Source organism: Aythya marila, assembly GCF_965140915.1.
Source record: "Aythya marila genome assembly, chromosome: 2".
Lineage (NCBI taxonomy): Eukaryota > Metazoa > Chordata > Aves > Anseriformes > Anatidae > Aythya > Aythya marila.
The window spans coordinates 40,302,743-40,322,160 of record NC_139043.1 but is presented as its reverse complement, the minus strand read 5'-3'; the positions used below and the strand labels follow the sequence as shown (position 1 = coordinate 40,322,160).

Sequence of the window (19,418 nt, the reverse complement as noted above, 5' to 3'; positions counted from 1 at the left end):
CAGCAGTGAGCTCTGGGGCGGCTGCTGATGGTAAGCCTGCCGAGGGATGGTGCCGTGGCACTGCAGCATGACACTAGGCTCCTTCTCAAAGAGCACACTGCTGGCTGGGAGGGAGGAATGGCTGGGAAATCAGGGCAGTACGCTAAAACGAGTCTTCCCTTTACACCTCGCCTGACTTAACTCTCCCCACCTACTAGGGTTTTGCAAAGCTCCTGGAGACAGCAGCAATTCCAGCAGCTTTGTAGCAGGGCAAATACCACTCAGGCTTTTAGGGCTTTTATTGCTTATGTTGAAAAGTCACTTTCCAAAGTGCTGTTTCTGATCCCATTGAGGATCAAAGATATACATTAAATTACACTATTGAATCCTTTTCTGCAAAGGATGACAGAGCTGGGATTTTATACTCCCAGCAGTAAGAGCATAGAGACTTGCAAACCTTTAAGAAAGCAACAATGAATAAAAAATATGAAGAAAAAATATTGTAATAACAGTATCCCATCTCTTAATTCCAGCACCCTCATGCAGGTGGAGGTAAGGGTACCAGTATTTTCTTCGGCAGAAAACACTTAGGCAAACCTAAATCACGCCAAACCATGCGAATAACTTGTAATAGCAACAGAAGAGCAATGATAATATGTTATCAGTAACTGCCAACTATATCGACTCTGTGGTGAAAAAAATGAAGTTTCTGGGAAAGATAAAGGCAAACCATGAGGATGACTAATATAAAGAAAGCTTGAAAGCATGTCTCATGTCCCTTAGTGAGATGACTAAAATCCCTATAACCTTAGGATGTCATTTGACTTTGTTTATCTGTACCTAGATAAATGCAAGTCATTAAAATGCACAGCCATGTTACTTAGTGCGGATTAACAAAGTATGAAACCATCTAGTAAAGTCATGATTCATGGCAGTACTTGTAAAAAACAGCATGCATACTTCTAACTGAGGTATTATATTTGAGTGCCACACATGCATCACAAAGTTTTTTAACATAAACAGTCTACTTTTCAGACATGCTGAGCAACTGAACTCCTATAAAAATTGATGGGACTCACATCAAAGTAATGCAGCGATATCCATCCAGCTCATTTACTTTTATGCATGCTCTCACTGCTAAGGACACGCACATGCTTCCATCTGAAACTATGTTCACAGCAAACTTTAAATATATGACTGAACAAACTGCTTCACACTTTCTGTGGTGCTTAAAGGATAACAAGAGATAAGCAGCTTTACACTGCTAATATAATATGCCACTGCAGGATCTAAAAGCAGAGTCACAACAACTAACCTGGCTAGTGTTGATCCAGGTTAAGCAGTTACTGCTGTCACTTGTTTGCTCATTTTCTTTGCCAGAGGTCAATGCAGTATTCTTATAAAAGCTTTATTTTCCTTCCTTCCTTCCTTCCTTCCTTCCTTCCTTCCTTCCTTCCTTCCTTCCTCCCTCCCTCCCTCCCTCCCTCCCTCCCTCCCTCCCTCCCTCCCTCCCTCCCTCCCTCCCTCCCTCTCCCCTTTCCCCTTTCCCCTTCCCCTTCCCCATCCCCTTCCCCTTCCCCTTCCCCTTCCCCTTCCCCTTCCCCTTCCCCTTCCCCTTCCCCTTCCCCTTCCCCTTCCCCTTCCCCTTCCCCTTCCCCTTCCCCTTCCCCTTCCCCTTCCCCTTCCCCTTCCCCTTCCCCTTCCCCTTCCCCTTTCTGAATCACTTAATTGAATTGGGTTAGAAAGCAGACAAATGGTGTAAATGACAGGGCTAAGAAAGAATCAGCCTTTGGCAGGGCTGTGAGTGAGACAGGAACATCCAACTGGGATCAGTAAATTTTTCAGTCCGGATGGTGGTGACCACCAGCAGGTTAGCCTGTCTAGCCGTGCCTCATGCACTGATGAACTCCCCACAAATCAGCCATGTTCAGGAAGGATGACTTCAGCCTGATGCAGGGGCAGAAGAGGGCAACAAAGGTGATAAGGGGAATGGAAAGGTTGTCTTATGGGTGGAAGTGAATATACACAGGCCTGGTTAGTGTGCAGCAAATAAAGACAAGAGGAAAGAGGGTGGATCTTCATTAATACACCATGAATAAAAAACAGCAAGAGCAAATAGTCATTTAAGCTATAGGATAAAAGTTGCTGAAAAACAAGTTAGTATAAAATTCCCATGCATCGGTTTAGGCTAGAAATTTGGCACAGGTTTCTGAAGAGTGAAGAAAGTGAAGCTCATACAGCCTCTCAGTAGTTAGTTGTGTTTCAGAAGCCAGCCAAGTGTTCAGTGGAACCAGACACACTTTGGGGAAAAAAAACCGCCATGGCTGTGTATAGCCTCAGGCCGTCCCTTCCCACCCTCTGTCCTGCAGCACCGCACAAATCCCCATCTGGAAGGTGGTGCCCATCAGTGCCCAAATGAGATCATGGGGCACAGTCTGTCCCTCAGGGACCAGGGGCAGCAGCAAGACCAAGGCATCAGGTCCAGTTTTCCTGGTAGGGAATGCCAGTGGAGCAATCAAGGGATAGAGATCTTACTGGCTGTAGAACTGTTGTGTGGAAAAAATGGTACTTAACTACAGGTAAACAATGATAAAAAAAGTGAGGGAGATTTAGCAGGTTTTGCTTTAATGTCCTAATCAAGGCTTAGCTATGTGTTATTAAGCAGACATGGCTTGACGTTAGACTGTTCAGACATCAGGGACAACCAGGAAAGCAAAGTTCAGATTTTGCATGTGTGAAAAAGGAGGCCATGTGAAGGAAAAAGTTCCAGGGCAGTCTCGTCAGTGTTTCAGTTCATTTCTTCTGAAGCAAATGAGAATTTTCCATAAGACTTGAGAACCTTTGGCAGGGCTGAGATGGGAATGACCAACAGAGAGCAGTAAACATTTTAACCCAGCTCATCATCATCAGCTGTCTAAATATAAAAATAATTATTTTCTTTCAATCTCTGTAAAAATACAAAACCTCAGGGGCCATCCACACTTGAAAGCTATTTTGGATTAAGGTAGTATGGGAATTTATACTCCCAGGGCTACATTTCCCATACTTAATGTACAGTTGACTTTTACCCCATGTAAGACAGTTTTTCCTCACAATATATTTTCAAAAGAGGGAGTGTCCACACATGGAGTTACTTTGCAATAACTAACATGTAGGCAAGCCCTAGCAGCTAACACTGGAAGTAAATACATTCATCACTCGAGCACACAGCCTACGAGCACTTACTCACACACACAGTTTTATGTAGATGAATGCATCTACCAGGTTTTGTAGGGTTGCTCGTGCACATGCCAAAATGTTTACAGGACTAGGGACCTGCTTTGAAGAAGAGATATGTGCTGTGTCCCAGAGTACCACCTTAAAGAGAAGCAGTAATCCCCAGACTGAATGCTAGTGCATCCCATCATTTCTCCCATCTCTCTGATACCATTCCAGTTGGCTCTCCTGCGCTGACAGATAATTCACACATGTTCACTTACACACAAATACTACGGCACCCTTTCCCCCTGCAAAAAAAGTCAGCCAGCTGTTACAAAATTCAGACATTTCATTAACACAGTTTACCGTCTGATGCTGCCAAGCAAAATAGAGACAATTAATAACAATCAGGACTGAAGGGTCTGAGACAGCTTATGAGTAAAGGATTGTATGAGTTGTTTAAAATGGACAAACTAGCTCCTGCTTTGAGTGATATGGAACAAAAGGTGGTGATGTATAACCAGGGAGGAAAGAGACTCTCTCCGTGTCTTTTGTAGATGGCTGTGTGAATGACAGAAGCGGCAGGAGCAAATACCTCTTTTCATTTGCTCAGCCTGCTGGAGAAGAATAGCAGTGCTTGCCAACGAAGCTGCAGCTGTGCTCTGGCTCAGTTTAATCACTGTGTATGACTGAGGGTTAATTAGCTGCCATTCTTACTGCTATTTGTTGTTCTAATGAAGATTTGCATAAATGTAAGGCTGGGGGTAACTGATACTTGATTCTTCCCTTCAGAGGGGCTGGGGGTGGAAAACTCACCCATCCCAAGTGTTTATGTTTGTGGGAGATTCAGTGTTGCCTTTCCATTTGACCTGATCTACTTCTGTCTGATGAATAGTGAACAAAGAGTTCAAAGTTGCTTATCAAATCGAGATCCCTGTTCGGTTGCTGCCTTTAAAAAGGAGCCAATTAGTTTGATGAAGAGAGGACTCGGGGATTAGAAAATTACTTCCAGCTGACAGAGAGCAAAATGCATACATACACACACACACACACACACACATATATAAAATAATACACATAAGTATACGGTATATATCTCAGTGATATATATAGATACATATCCCTATCTTTCTCTATATCTATCTATCTATCTATCTATCTATCTATCTATCTATCTATCTATCTATCTATCATATTCAATCTGGATGGCAAGGAACATCTATTCCAATGATTTGTTAATGATAAAATTTCATCTGAAATGAGCAGGACAAGCAGTACAACCAGAACAGGCTGTAGCATGTTAGGCAATACACTGAAAGGTAAGAAGCCTTGTGTTGTAGATCGCTAAAATTCAAAGTTCACTTTTTAATAAAAACAACATCTAAAACAGGGCAAGTCATCTCAAAGGAAGGCAAATATGACTCAGCAGTTCACAGCTACCACCATCATCTCCTCATACGAAGAGAACTCACAATACAAGTAAAGAAATTAGAGTCATTCCTCAAAAAACATAGCAAATTTTTAACAGGGCACAGTAACAAAATCCACAACCACTTTGTATTTAAAGAGAATGTTTAAATTGAAAATGAAATGTCATCAAATTGTTTGACTTACTACAGTCATGACTGCTCACAGCTACTAACTGAAAGAAACTGAAGAGTAACTTCCCATTTTTAGTACATATTGCATATGATAGTATCATATGGGTAACAGTTTTCAGTGTTCCTCTGACCTACTTGCTCACTGTTGTGCCAACAACATCTGTAAACTAGTCTAAGGAGAGGAAAAACACTGAGAGGGCAGAGATAGTAAATTTCCCAACTTCAAATCATTGCTTGAAACGGTATGTATGCTGCCTGTATGCATGCCTATAAAGAAAGGCAAGCACAACTGAGTGCACATCTACTTCCAGTTCCTCACTCCCCAACACAGGTCTGCTGTTAAATCCTGAAATGGACGTATTTGCTGATAGACAGCTACTGATTTTACAGCGGTGTCTTTGAAGCTCTTTACCTGGACCCTAACACAGCTGAGCAAACATCCATTTGCTTTTCTTTAAGCTTATGTCAGCAATCCACCTGCTTTTGTACAGGCACCTCTGCATCGGTTGGAGTGGCACTGCAAGAAGTCAATCTTCCCGAGAGGTAAACAGAGAGCACCCAGCACTCCTGAAATAAACGTGCCTGGAATGAGACTGCAGGGATCCTCTACAGCTCCAGCTCTTAGCTGGGGGAACACAGCAGTTTCTAATGCTACATGCAGTAACAAACCCACATGAAAAAAAAGCGCAGCCAATTGCAACTGAAAGTCCACTTTCACCTTATCTGGAGCTTTGAAATAACTCAGTCTCCTGTTACAGCCTTTGACTTGGCACCTGACTGCACAGGAATCTCACATTCTGGTCTTTGAAAAGCATTTTTGTTTTTCAGACTTTTGGCTGGGGAGAAAAGTTTAGAAACAGGAAACCTAAAGTTTTAAAACCTAGATGGCAAATTAATAATAATAAAACAAAACTAAGTCTACAATAAAAACCAAACCAAACCAAAACCACAAGAACACTCAAGATATGCAAACAGATTGCTTAGTTTTTCTTCAAATGATTCTTTAGTAATTTCTATATATTACAATTTTCCATGGCTACAGTCAGAACCATTCATTGGCAAACAGGGTAAGAGAAAGTGCAAATTACAGATCTACTGGTCAACTGCAGAAAACAAATCTAAAAGAGCTGAGGGAAGAGGTTAAGTACTATGCTACTTAATATGAATGACAGCTTGCTTTGAATACTCATACTGGCTGTCCAGGATATTGAATAAACTTCATTTAAATTAATTTTCATTATTTGTAGAGTCTGTGTTAGACATCTATCATCGTCAGTACTATTAATATTCTTTTCAGAGAACATGTTATCAGCATATTTAAACGAAAGCTTTCCTTTTCAATATTTATTAACACATTAATATTTCTTGGTACTAATATCCTGCTTGTAATATCCAAATTAGTGCCTACTATAAGGTATTTTCCACTGATTAAACTTCAGAATTAACAGATTTTTATTTTCAACTACTAAAAATGCACGAGATCCTAAAACTGCGTTTTCTTTCTTTACTATGCCTCAATTTAAATGAATTTAAAACTTATTTTTTTGTCTCTTTTTTTTTTAGTACATAGCAATAGAACAGCGCACCAACCATATCCCAGTAGTTGACAGAATACAAATCATGACTGAACACAAACGTGAAAGTTAATTTGTCTTACCTGGGTTGCAGTCTGTGAGGAGGGAGCAGATGGAGAGGAGAACTTTAGAAATGGTTAATGCTGGACTCCAGTTGTCTTTTAAAATGTCCAGGCAGATGACGCCTTGGCTGTTAATGTTACAGTGATAGATCCTTGTCCGAAACGTTACCTAGAAAAGATAGTGTGTCTAAGTGTACAAGCCAATAATTACATGATTATTAAGCAATAAAAAAAAAATAAAAATTACACAAAAGACCATTTTGCTTTCCTGGTTGAACTTACACTATTCTGCCAGTTAAAGATTGAGCAAAATAGGGATATTCATTACAAAATAAAAGTCTGTCTCTTCCAATTGTGGCCAGCAATGGAACCGCTTTCTGAAATGTAAGAATGGGACTAGTTTCCAAGTTTCACTAGCTTCCTCTTGCCTTGGTCCCACTTATCTCATTATTCTTGCATGGGAACAAAAAGCCTATTCTTCATTTCCAAATTTAAGTCACAGTTGAATTGGTATAATTGCTTACAAATACCTTTGTGTTTGTGTGTGTGTTTTATTTTTAGCAGGGGGGCTGCAGGGGTAGCCTCTGTGAGCAGAGTCCAGTGGCTGCCCCATGTCAGATCAGAGCTCCAGCCAGCTCCAAAAGGGACCCGCTGCTGGCCAGAGCCAAGCCATGAGCAATGCTCGCTGGGCATCGCTCATGGGAGAGCAGACTGACGGAAGTAAGAGAAGGCTCCCCTCAAGCAGTCCCCACTCCCTGTTCCCCTGTGCTGCTTGGGGGGAAGACGTAGAAGAGGGTGGATGGGGGGAAGGTGTTTTTATCTTGCTTTTAGTTTCTCACTGATCTAGTCTGTTAGAAATAGGCAATAAATTATATTAATCTTCCTATGCTGAGTCTGTTTTGCCTGTGCCTATAGCAGGTGAGTGGTCTCCTTGTCTTTATCTCAACCCTTGAGCCCTTTCCATCATATTTTCTCCCCCTCTTCCTTTGAGGAGGAGTGGTTGTGGTGGAGTTAATTGCCCATCAGGGTGAAAACAACACAGTACCTATTTTGTATTCCCTCCCAGGTGATCCTGTATCTATCGCACTGAGGAGGAGATAATTTCTTTTAGTCTAGAATGATGTGCTTCTGCATACAGACTTTTTATTTTAAAACAATTTCAGCTATTAAAGTCCTCTGTGTAGTTCAGAATAAGTACTGAGGCTACTTGATAGGAAGGGACAATACAACCACTCCCTTGGGATCTCCATCAAAGATTAATTTCTCCACCATTTCTACACAAATGACAAGTTAAACTAGATAGGTTTAATGACATGTTCATAACATCTAAAATTAAGATGTATCATTTTGGTGGTCTACCTCATCAGCCAATAGACAGGCAAGAGGGGAATGAGACAACTGCAGGAAAAGCACACCTCTAATCTCAGAAACCTGTATTCTTCACCAGAATTCACTAGTGCTATTAACTGGGAGTACTTATGAACCTATCACTACTCTACCATGCAGACAAACCTGCGTCTGAATAGAACTGGAAGCTGATGGCAGGCCTGTCCCTGTTCTGGCTTAATTCAATACCAGAATTCCCAGTGATTTCAGGACTAAGATTGGGGCACTCACCAAGAGGCAGAACAGAGGACACAAGTGAAATAACATGGTGCCTATTCTACCTCTATTAAGAAAAAAAATCACTATCTAACATGGAGCAATTCTGCCCCTTTTGATTAAGTCAAGATGCTTTGACAAAATAATGGAAAGAAAAGGTTGTAGATTTCTGATATTACAGTGTTACATTCAAGAAGAAATACTTATTCTCGTAAGTACTTTTCCACATAAATCTGGGAAAGCATTCCTGGAGTGCAGTGTCATGGACCAGTGAGTTACGTGACAAAGATCCCAACAAAGAAAGCTTACCAGTTTTTACATGCAGCTATGTCTAAAGGTATTGCCAACTGATAGGCCACTTGAATAGTTTGCCGCTCTGTACTCTACATATTCATAACTTCTTTCTTTTTTTCCCCTAATGTCATGGTTTCACTTATTCTTTTCCAGCCTAAGTGCTTCACTTCCAATACCTTTATGAGAATTTTAAATATTTCTGGCACAATGAGCTCAATTCATCCAAACACTATAGCCAGACAATCTTTATTTTATTTTTTTTTTCTCCCATAAGAACTCCAAGCACATACAGCATTTGGAGTGAAAAGTCTTCTGTCAGATCAAGAAAGCAGTGTTCAGTGATAAAATTAAATGTTCATCTACAAAGAGAAGTAACTGTGAATAAAGAAGGTTACAAATACACAGAAGTGGCAAACTGCCTTACACTAAGTGTGTTAAAAGTGTTCACAAAAGGAGCTGGTGTGGAGGAGCATCCTGTAAATAGTAGGTCAGTGTTCATTAGGTCCCCAGACAGATTAAGGCACTATTAATACCTGATATAACACTGAATCAGGGAATATTTCACAGCAGGCTGTCCCAAGACTCAGGCAAACACTTCAGCATTGGCTTAATTGTAAGTATTAGGTTCTTACTTCTTAGTCTCTAGTTGGAATAAAATTTTTGCTTAATTATTTTTCCTAAAAAAACATGCTTTCCTAAGCTTCCATGAATAAAAATTTAAGGACTTTATTCAGCAATATCTGAGTAAAGTTTGCATGGATTAAATTATACCTTCCAACTTATTTTAAGACAGGGGTCAGTCTAAGCTTGTAGCCTACTTAATGACATCAACTTGAGCCTGTATCTTAATGTGTAACTTTTGTTGTCAGCTTAGAGGACAGACACATTGCCACATATTCCCTTTGAAGCATCCAAGAAGGGACACTGGGAATTTGGCAGGACTTGGAGAGCCACTGGAATGAATGGAGGTAGTTCACGTCTTACATAAACTGTTCAACACTCCATTGTCATCTTAGGCTATTAGTGGATAAATGTAGGTGGGATTACATCTGTTTGTAGTTGCAAGGCTATTTTTTGCAAATACTTAGAACTGAACTGTAGTTTTTTTCACTATGAGTATATCTTAAACCATGACTTTGAGGAGGGCACCCAGTCACAAGATAAGGATCACTTCTTATCATTGACAGGTATGTCACCCACTTGCCAAACATGCCAGCACATTTGACAATGTCTGTACAAATACTCTGAGACATTTTAACCACAAAAAAAAAATTGAAGTTTTCAGAATTTCAGAACAAGCTGCATGAATGACACACCGGGAACTGTGGATGGGTAGTGGGAGGTGACGTTGCCCCTAGATGCTGCAGAGCTTGCAATGGCTGGCAGTGGCACATGCCACCCAGGCCTCCTCAGTCAGTGTGAAGAGACAAACACAGAAAAGATAAACACAAGTGGTAGAGCTAGGACTGGCCCACTGATATCCTGAGGCAAACTGGGAAATGCCTGCCCTCTCCCCGTTTTGTGGAGAGTTGGTGGCTTTGATGGAGTTGGCATGTCAGGAAGCAGGTGGCTCCCCACTCTGACTCCTCAGCAACTGGGGCAGCTCAGAGGAAAACAAAACCTTCATTTACCTTGCAAGCTCTGGCCTGGGGATAATTACACAACCCCTAGATCTGTTCAATTTCATAATGAAATTGCAATGAACTTAGGAGCTATCGTTAAAAGGGACAAGGTGAGAAGCCCCATCCCATTTTCATATGCCAGAGAAATGTAAATAACACGCAAGAGAGCTGGGATGACATATTGCTTTCCTCATCCGGGTATTGCCTCAAATTGCATCTAATGTGGGAAACGCTGACATGGACGCTGTGTTTGCCATATGCACATTTTAAAGTTATGCAGGGTCATCTCTGTTATGTATGTAGAGAGAAGTCAAGTGATAACACTGTTCCAGGCAAACTCTGTTTTCTTTAATACGGTCATATTTTAACCTTTGATGCCACTTAAATGGTTCCTATAAATGATGCACTTTAATTCCATTTATCCCCTAATGAAAACACCTAAACAATCCCATTCAGAAGCTCAAGGGAGTGTGTGGGTGTATAGTAGGAGTTATCCTCAGACAATTGAATGGTAGAGGAGTAATTTATCTATTTTTTTTTCTTGAAAGATAAGTGCCCTCTATGGATTTACTCTCTTTGATTCTGCAGTTTTCAGAGAATATCTCATTTTTGTTGAATAAAAGTGCAGGTCAGAGAAATGTGAATTGCAGGAAAAATATGGAAAATAGGACTATTTTCTGAAAACTGTAGAAGTATTATAAAGAAGCTTTTGAAAGGTAATGATAAAGCATTTATATTCATATTTGTAAATAAATAATAACAAACTCATCTCTTTACCTACTGCTGAATGCTAAACCCTTCTGAGTATTGTAAAACAGAATTAAACAAATTAAAAAAAAACCAACAACTTTATATAGTCTCTAAGAAGAAAATGAGGTTATGTATTTAAAAGGGGGAGAGAAAATGATTACAGAGAAAAGAAGTACATTTAAAGCTTTTCATTGAGTAAGTTTTAGGGCAGAAAAAAAGACCATTTACAAAACTCAGGAAGGGCAAAGTAAAATGATTTCAGTTGAGAGACTGGAGGCAACTGATTGGAGACAAGACAAATCACTCCTGTATGTCAGGGTGATTTTGAACACCAGTTTTGCAGCAAGGTTTAGTCTTAAAATCACTCACTATCTCTGTTTTGCATGTAACAGTCGTATGTTAGGTGTAAACCCAAGAAGCCACTGTGTCATTGACAGTCGTGTGGGTGAGTGGCTTAAACTTCAGAGAGAGACAAGCATGTAAAGGCACTGCTTTAGATCTGAAAGGGCTGGTCCTACAAACACAACCCATGCACTTTCAGACTCCACTGAATTCAGTCATAATTCTTAAAAAAATATGTCTAGAAGAAGAAATGACTCTCTGGTTTTGCACACTAACATGCAAGAGGGTAATAGCATGTACTGAAGAACTGCATTCTTCATCTTGTTTGGGTTCCAGCCCCCATCCCCTTTTCTTCATTGCTCCTACTGAAGCTGGGCAGCTGTGCAGGGAGAGATGAAAGATTCAGAGTCTACAGGAGAATAAACAAAAACAAAACCCTTTTGCTCAGCCAACACTGGAAGCAGGATTGAGATCCCAGGGCTCTCATTCCTGCAGTTTTGCAAAATTTCCTTTCAAGCTCTTTCATTTCTTACAAGGGCGCAATCCTGCAGTCATTCCTGAGATGAAACTTCTGTCTTTCTCTAATATTCCCCAGGAGTTCTGTTTTAATAAAACTACAGTGGCACTACCTGAAGTGGAAGAAGTTGTACTGCATACATAAAAGATTATATATATATTAAAAAATATGATGCCCTTTATGATGATGTTCATGGAGCTCAGGAGGGAGAAAGTAGTTCCCTTCTCAGTTTTTCAGACTTTATGAGCAATAGATTTGTCTCCTCAAATAGAAAGAATAATAAAAACAAGACCAGGCCTTCACTCTTTAGTAATATTAGAGCAATACTGTAAAACAATCTAAGTGAATATTATCTATACCTGTGAGTGACACAATGTCCATGTTAACCTTTATGTTAATTATCATCCCTAAATTTCTTACGGAGTGCACTTCATTTTAGCTATATCCAGTGCTGAGGCTGCCTTTCTACAACAAGATGATCCATCTTTGTTTTGCAACTACAGATTTGTAGCATGTACATGAGCAATTGTTGAGATACTTAATGGATTATCACATAAAGTGCATAATAAATGACAGACCACATGATGATCACTGTTAAAGAGCATGGTTTAAATATATGCCAATATATGCCACTTCAGGCAGTTCCTACAAACCTTCAGTTGGTAATAGCTACAGTTTCTTACTTCAAAGGAAAATATATGTCATCTACATTAGCAGGAAATAATAACTTACAGTTACTTTTGTTTGACCTACAGAAGAGTCTGATATGCAAACTGCTCTGTGGTTTCTGTAACAAAATGCAGCACGTGAGACATAACTAGCCAGAAGTGATCATGATTTAAAAGGCATGTAATAGCATTCATATGAGTTAACCTTTAACACTGCTGAAAATGAAACGGTATGCAATGTGAGTAATTATTCATTATATCCATGGTAATTATGAAGCTGAGTAACTACTCACACTGTCTCACTGAATTGACTGTTGCAGGAAAAAATACACATTTGAATAAACACAGCAACCCTAAATGTGTACTTTTTACTGAAATGTAGCCAGTTTGCACACAGATCTAACAGCAGAAAAAGAGGAATTTAACTAATCTTTGATGTATCTGAGAGGGCAAGTAAAAAATAAACTTAAATTGTACAGTTTTCTGAAAATAAAACAGTAGCAGGAGAGAATAAAAGAAATGGAAAACCATCCAGGTAAGGGAGGTTCAGAATAGAAACTATTTTATGATGCAAATATGTCAAAAGCTTTGCCTAACAATGTCAGTATGTGTTTTTTTTTTTAATGGTTTTTAATTATAGCCAGCATAATCTTTATTATGTTTAGTAACTGCATATGGAAAGTCAGTAATGAAGTCCATTTATAGAGAAAGCAAAATTTTATGGAATTACAGCCCATTTAACTTTTACAAAACAAATCCTCCCTTTCACAGAATAAACCATGTGGGCTGAATCATCCCACATCCACTTCCTCTGAGTCCCCAAAGTGCTCTTTCCCCTCAAAACGGTAGCTGACTTGGTTTTGAACATTTACTAGTTTCTTCTTATTCTATAGTGATATCATAATAATAAAATTCTGTCTCTTACATCTGTACATGTATATATCTGTGTGCATAAAAGAAGATGAGAACGAACATTGATGTATGATGCATTTTTAGATTATGAGTAGATTTTTATGCAGGAGTGAACATGCATGTGATATAAGAGAAATATCTAGTTTCCCAAGCATCCGATAGCCATCATGTCCCCTTTTGAAAGTGAACCTGACAGGCGGTATGCAAACCATCACTGTAAGGTAGAAGAGAGCCCCCACAAGATGACTCTACAGGTCCTCATGGGGAACTTAATGTGCTGGGTATTTATAGGAAACAGGAAGAAATTATGAACCTTCTAAGCTTTTTTTTGGGGCGGAGGGGAGAAGCAGGAAGAGTTTAGCTGGATAGAGCCATTTTCATCAAGACTAAAAAAAATAAAAACTATTGATACAAATTAGTATATTAAAACAGAGTGAAAAAGAGGGCTATTCATTAGAAGAAATAGCAATTCAACTTGGCATTTAGTAGAAGAACTCTCAGGTAACTAAATGCAAAGGAATTCTCAGAGGTTTACAGGATATTGTTCTATCAAATGTGACCTTTGCATTTATTGGCAATAAAATATAGTTATGGATCCTTTCCTCTGCCTTATGTATTCCTGCCTGCATTTCCATTCTCCACGTCTCTGTGCTGCTGTCATTTTGAGAGGCTCTGAAGTTTCTGAGGGAGCCACCTGGGTCTGACGCACCCCGGGCCCAGTGGTGTGCGCTGCCCCATAGGTGCAGCACTGGCTGCAGACACACAGCCTGTGGAATGCAGAGCTTCCAGAAGGGTGGTGATGAGGCAGATGGATGACAGGGATAGCAATGACAGGATGACAGGAGACCATCGTGTCTGAAGGCCGGTCATGTCATGGCAACAGCCACAGGGAGGACAAGAGAAGGTGGACTGAAGCTCTGCCTACAAAGATTGTACCAAAGGAAAAGGATTCCACGTAATGATATTTAGTGCATAGAGCTTAGTGTTATGACAATTACAAAGAAAAAAACCTGAAGAGATGTTCAATATTGCCATTAAGTCCAGATTCTATAGACTCTGCACGTTATATTTACAAAAGAAAAAGACTCTCCTTACAGTCTCACAGTTGATTTAAGACAGCTAAGCTTTCAAATGCCGAGAACAATTTTTCAGTCACTTGATAGACATATGCGATGTACAGGGAGGAAATGGAGTATTCTGTTATTTTAATTTTGATTTAGATGTGATTTAGCATATTGCAGCTTTCAAGTCCTGTGGACCATTTTTCAGCAAGCTGAGATTAAAGTCCCTAGCAAGATTAATTGTAGAGTTGGGATTAAGAGATTTTATAAATCACTCAAATTAAAAAATAAAGCTAGCAGAGTACTAGGATAATGATAGATATATCCATATTGTATCAGCTACAGCTAAATTGAATTGACACTGTAATAGACTGAACACAGTCAAGTATCTGAGTAGAAGTTATTAATAAAGATTATTCTTGATGAAAATGCAGACACCACTGTAGTGACAACTCCCGGAGGGAGTGTGCTCTTGAAGAGCACTCAGTTTTCTGCAAACACCTGTATGAAAGACTGCACCAAGACTTCCTGGTCTGGTGGGACAGTGTACAGGCTAATGAAATTACTGCTGTTCCTTCAACAATTATAGCCGGTATAACATTGTGGTGTCAATTTGTCACAATGGCTAAAATTTAGAGGACCTCAGGTCAAAAAATTTGTATACTTCGGGAATTCACTGATTTTGTATATGGACCAAGGAGAGAAATTAAGCTGAGATTCTCCAGGCTGACTGAAGGATGTGACACCTCCTACTCATATATATGTATACATACACATACAGATATATGTATGTGTGTATGTATATATATACATATACACCTAAACATAGACACCCACCTTTCTGTGCATAGCTATATATCCCGTCCAATACCCCACAGAAAGCAGCAGAACAAGAGAGAGCTTTCCCCTGTAAAAGCCAAGGGGAGGAACAGTCTGAATTCATTACAGATGAAAGGGAGGTAGTTAGCAGGAAAAAGAAACCTCAAAGGTATTTCTACAAAGGGCTGGGGGGTCATTAAGGCATTGGAGAAATGCAAGGTTATTTCCTTGGCAGGCCATCTAAGTATTTGTATTCATTTCTGTAAGTGGCTGCTCTGAACAGGCCACAACTTTCTTTATTCTAAGCCTGTTTCACTACAAGACAGATGCTGTGTTTTGTGGCTGAAGCGAAGCCTTGAAGTGACCAAGAATGAAGTCTCACCGGCACCTGGCCTTTAGCAGAAGGTGAGATCAGGTGCCTATCTATGGCTTGCTTTGCCTGTTCCACGCCTTCCTCTTGCCTCATTTCATAAACTAGTGTGAGGCTTGGGGGACCACTGCAAAGGAGGGGGTGATTTTGCAGCCTGCCCGTTTTCCTGCTGACTCAGCTGAGGGGGTGCTCAGCTCATTTGCACAGCGTTACAGCAGCTTCCTCACAGTGGAGGCCAGCAAGGATTTTTAATTGAGTAGAGCCTCCCAGAAAGCCAAAGCTAATTTGTCGTTTCTCAGATGAGCTGTTCTAAAAATCTTGTTCTCTGGTTACGCAGAGCAACTGGAGTTGGGCTGGGACAGCCTCTGTCACCCCTGGTCAAGCTGCATCTGGCCCACACAGAGAAGCTCCTTTTGGAAAAAGGACTCTCTCCTCTGCACCAGAGTTCTGCTCTTGTGAGTGAAGCAAAACGCCATGGGTCTTAAAGGCAAGCAGAGCTGAAAGGGTCACTGCACTTTGGCTCAGAAAGCTTGGAGTCTGGTTTCAAGGCATGAGACCAAGCTGAAAGACTGAAATAGACTGACTTCAAAGGGGAAAAAGGGAATGTTTTGAGAGCAAATTATAATCTGACCTATCACATGGTATCTCCTACTTTGTTGAAAAATAACTTACTTTGATATTATGCGTATGGCTCAGCTTTAGAGAGACACTGACAGGTGTCAGTACAAAGACTGACAAAAACAAAACTGATAACCTGTAGGGGAAAGTCTGAAGGGAAGCCTGATTGCCTGATGTTTGGGTATACAAAAACATAAAATGAGGCACAGAGTGCTATCAGAGGACATGAAGAATAGAGATAAAGGTGTAAAAATTGAAGAAAGCAGGTTAACTATCTAGAAGAACAAATGAAAATTACTTTATACATTTACTAATCACCCCCATGATCAACAAATAGGTTCAAACATCTTTTCTTCATGTGCAAATGTGCTCTCAGTTTTTTAATTTTAATTCATGATTTCCAATACACAGCAGGGTGCCCAATGATTAGAATAAGCATCAACAGGGTTTATAGAAAGAATTTGGATCTTTTAGAAAATATTTAAATCTTTGTATAATATGAAACAAAAAATGGCTACATCACATTTTTTTAAAATTATAATAATAAAAAACAAGAGATATGTATCCAGAATTTAATTTCAATATATTTTTCCTAATTTAAAATTTATTTTTTGCTTCCCATTGCAACATACACATGCATGATAAAAGATTGTGCAATGCCTCAGAATAGATAAGGAAAAGGGATTGTGGAAATCTTTCTGAAGATTTTAATACACTTTGTATTAGGTCCTTTAACAGTAACTATGTTATGTGACATGGGCATTTGCCTTTGGAACCTCAAGCTGGGTCAAGTAATCGCATCTGGGAAATACAGTTTCTGTTTCTTCCCAGGTCTTTTGTGGTCACATTTTTAGAAGATCAATTTTGACAGTACTCATTTAAATGCTTCCTTTCTTCATAGTAAAAAAGGGATGAATGTGGCCCACAGAAATCTCAGGAGGAGTGTATGAATTCAATCATAGCAAGAAACATGAATTAGATCCTTTCTGCTGTGTACTGACATGGAGGTAACCTTGCCAAGTCCAGGATATACTTTATGACTTTCCCAGTACATTCCACAGTTTTGTATTTTATCTCTCTCTCTCTCTCTCTCTCTTTTTTTTTTTTTTTTTTTTAAGTTGATAGAGCCATGAGGAGTAGATATACTTAGAAAAAAAATAAATCTGTGATTATCCACTCCCATAACTCTAAGAACCATGATTTTAAGAACAGCCCCAAATATCACAAATCTCATGGTAAAGTAGAAGAGTTGCCAGCACCTGGTGACACAACTAGCACTGTACCGTGATGCCATATGTTATGTTCTACAAACTCAATACCTTTCTTTTGCCAGAAATAAGTGTTTGGAGTAAATATTTAAGTACTGTTTCCCAACAATATTGACTAGCAGCAGCTACCGTATGGCCAGCACTTGTCTTCCCACACTGCTTTATTCAAGGGACTTCCCAGACTATTTAACCTGTGAATCAATTTCACAGAATCTGGGAAAGATGTGTAATGAAGTAGCAACAGCTTAAGAGCTCCTAAAGCAGGGCTGAAAACAGGGGTTATTTATGACAGTGGCTCAAGTGAAAAGAATAAGAATCTATGTGTACAAAATATGCTAGTGAAATATTAGTTTTATCTGACACTAGTCCCCTGTGCACATGTACTCATTACTTTCTTATAGATAACAATTTCCCTCATCATAAATACTGCCCTTTTAGTAATACAATATGGTATCATCAGCTCTCTCGTCCTTTATCAAGCAGTACATTTTCATATAATTTATATGCACACATTTCTTAGAATGACAATTGGCATCAAGATAAAGGCAGACAAAAATGTTTTACAAAGCAGGATAAGAACCACCTCTTTGCTTGGTATTTCATTAATAAGCAATGCACAGCTGCATTACTCATGTCTCAAAATAATACAGTTGCCAAACACAACTGAGGGTGGACTGAAAAAGTCTTTATCTACTGATGAAACAGCAAACTGGACTGTCACCTTCTATTTTAAAAGGATGTTGTTGAATAAATTGACTAAAATTCAACAGACTCAACAAAGGGAAGGAGAAATACCCCCACGCGCTCTATTTTATACTCAAGAAATCCATCCAGTGAATATACCAATACCCACTAAATAATTCTCCTTTTAATTGGCTAGGGGACTGAATGTAACTCTTGCATTACAGCTACTGCACACAGGCTAAGCAGCAATGAAGCAAACAGAGAAGCCTATCAAGGTAGACCTCATATAGCGAAGGTCAGAACGGCCTGGGCGGGGAAAGCAAGAACAGAGCATTGCCCGACCTTTGTGCCAGTGCTTTAACTGACTGAATGAGAAGCTTGGATTTATAAAGTTTCAATTCTTTCTTCACTGAATATCATAATTATCTAAATCAGAAAATTTGTGGTCAGCAGGGTATAAAACCCCTGCAATATTCATCCGTGACCTCAAAGCTTCCCTAAACTGGAATGCTAGAAGGAAACAAATTTGGCCATCCACATCTGCTACCTAAAATGTGGTTTTGTCCCGTCTTTATGTCACTGGTTGGGAAAGTGCAGTTTACAGAATGACAAGTACATTGAACTCACCTCTCTCATTCTTTTTTAAAACTTTCCCCTTATAATAATGTTAACTACTATAAACATTACTATTGCAGCATCAAAATTCTGTTTATAAATGCTCCTCTCTCAATAGTGTACTCACAATAATCAAGTAAGAATCAACTACTTTATTATAGGCAAACACGGTGCAGCAACCTTTACACAAACATGTCAAAAAAAAAGGGAAATATTTCTGCTCCCCTAAGTCCTCTTGAGGACCTATTCCAAAACTTCCCTCTTCTAACTTAGAAGGTGAAAAATTAACCTCTCTTCACTTTGTTTCATAATAGACAGGCCCATCAATTTATTTGATTCTATTAATAGCCCTGCTGGGTAAATTTTCCAGTTTCTATTCATGTTAGTGTGCATGGGTATCAAGAATTGCACTCAGTCTATCAGATAAAGTCTTACAAATGTCTTGTGTATGACGCTAGCAATTCCTTATCTCTGCAGGAAATGCCAGATGGTACATCTTACAAGTGTATTTGCCTTTTTCACAGATGTATTAGACTGGTGGTTTGTAATAATCCTGTGATCAACCAATAAAACCCCATTTTGACACCATCTCTCAGCAATTATTCCTACTGGTTATCAATGACATTTTGCACAAGCGCATTTCATCCCACTTCTGTTTCTCTGGTCTTCAAAACCACTAGGTATTTCCTGTATGACATTCTGAGCCTACTCTATCATGGTAATGATCTGCCAGCTTCATGTTATTGGAACAGTTCTACATTTGCGGCTAGTGTCATCACTGACGGCATTAGAAAACAAATCTGCAAGGAATTCTGTAAGTCATTGTCTTTCTTTCCAATTTCTTGTCTTTGTTGCCATATTT

At 39.4% G+C, this 19,418-nt stretch overlaps 1 protein-coding gene across 1 annotated transcript in view; it reads right to left on the bottom strand.

Annotated features, from left to right (window-relative positions):
• Positions 1 to 19,418, bottom strand: part of LOC309874940 (ubiquitin-conjugating enzyme E2 E2) — a 212,912-nt gene that overhangs the window by 18,434 nt on the left and 175,060 nt on the right. The window contains exon 5 of the mRNA XM_082753757.1: positions 6,436 to 6,583. Within this exon, the coding sequence (XP_082609883.1) occupies positions 6,436 to 6,583 (148 nt within the window). The remainder of the gene's footprint in view (positions 1 to 6,435; positions 6,584 to 19,418) is intronic.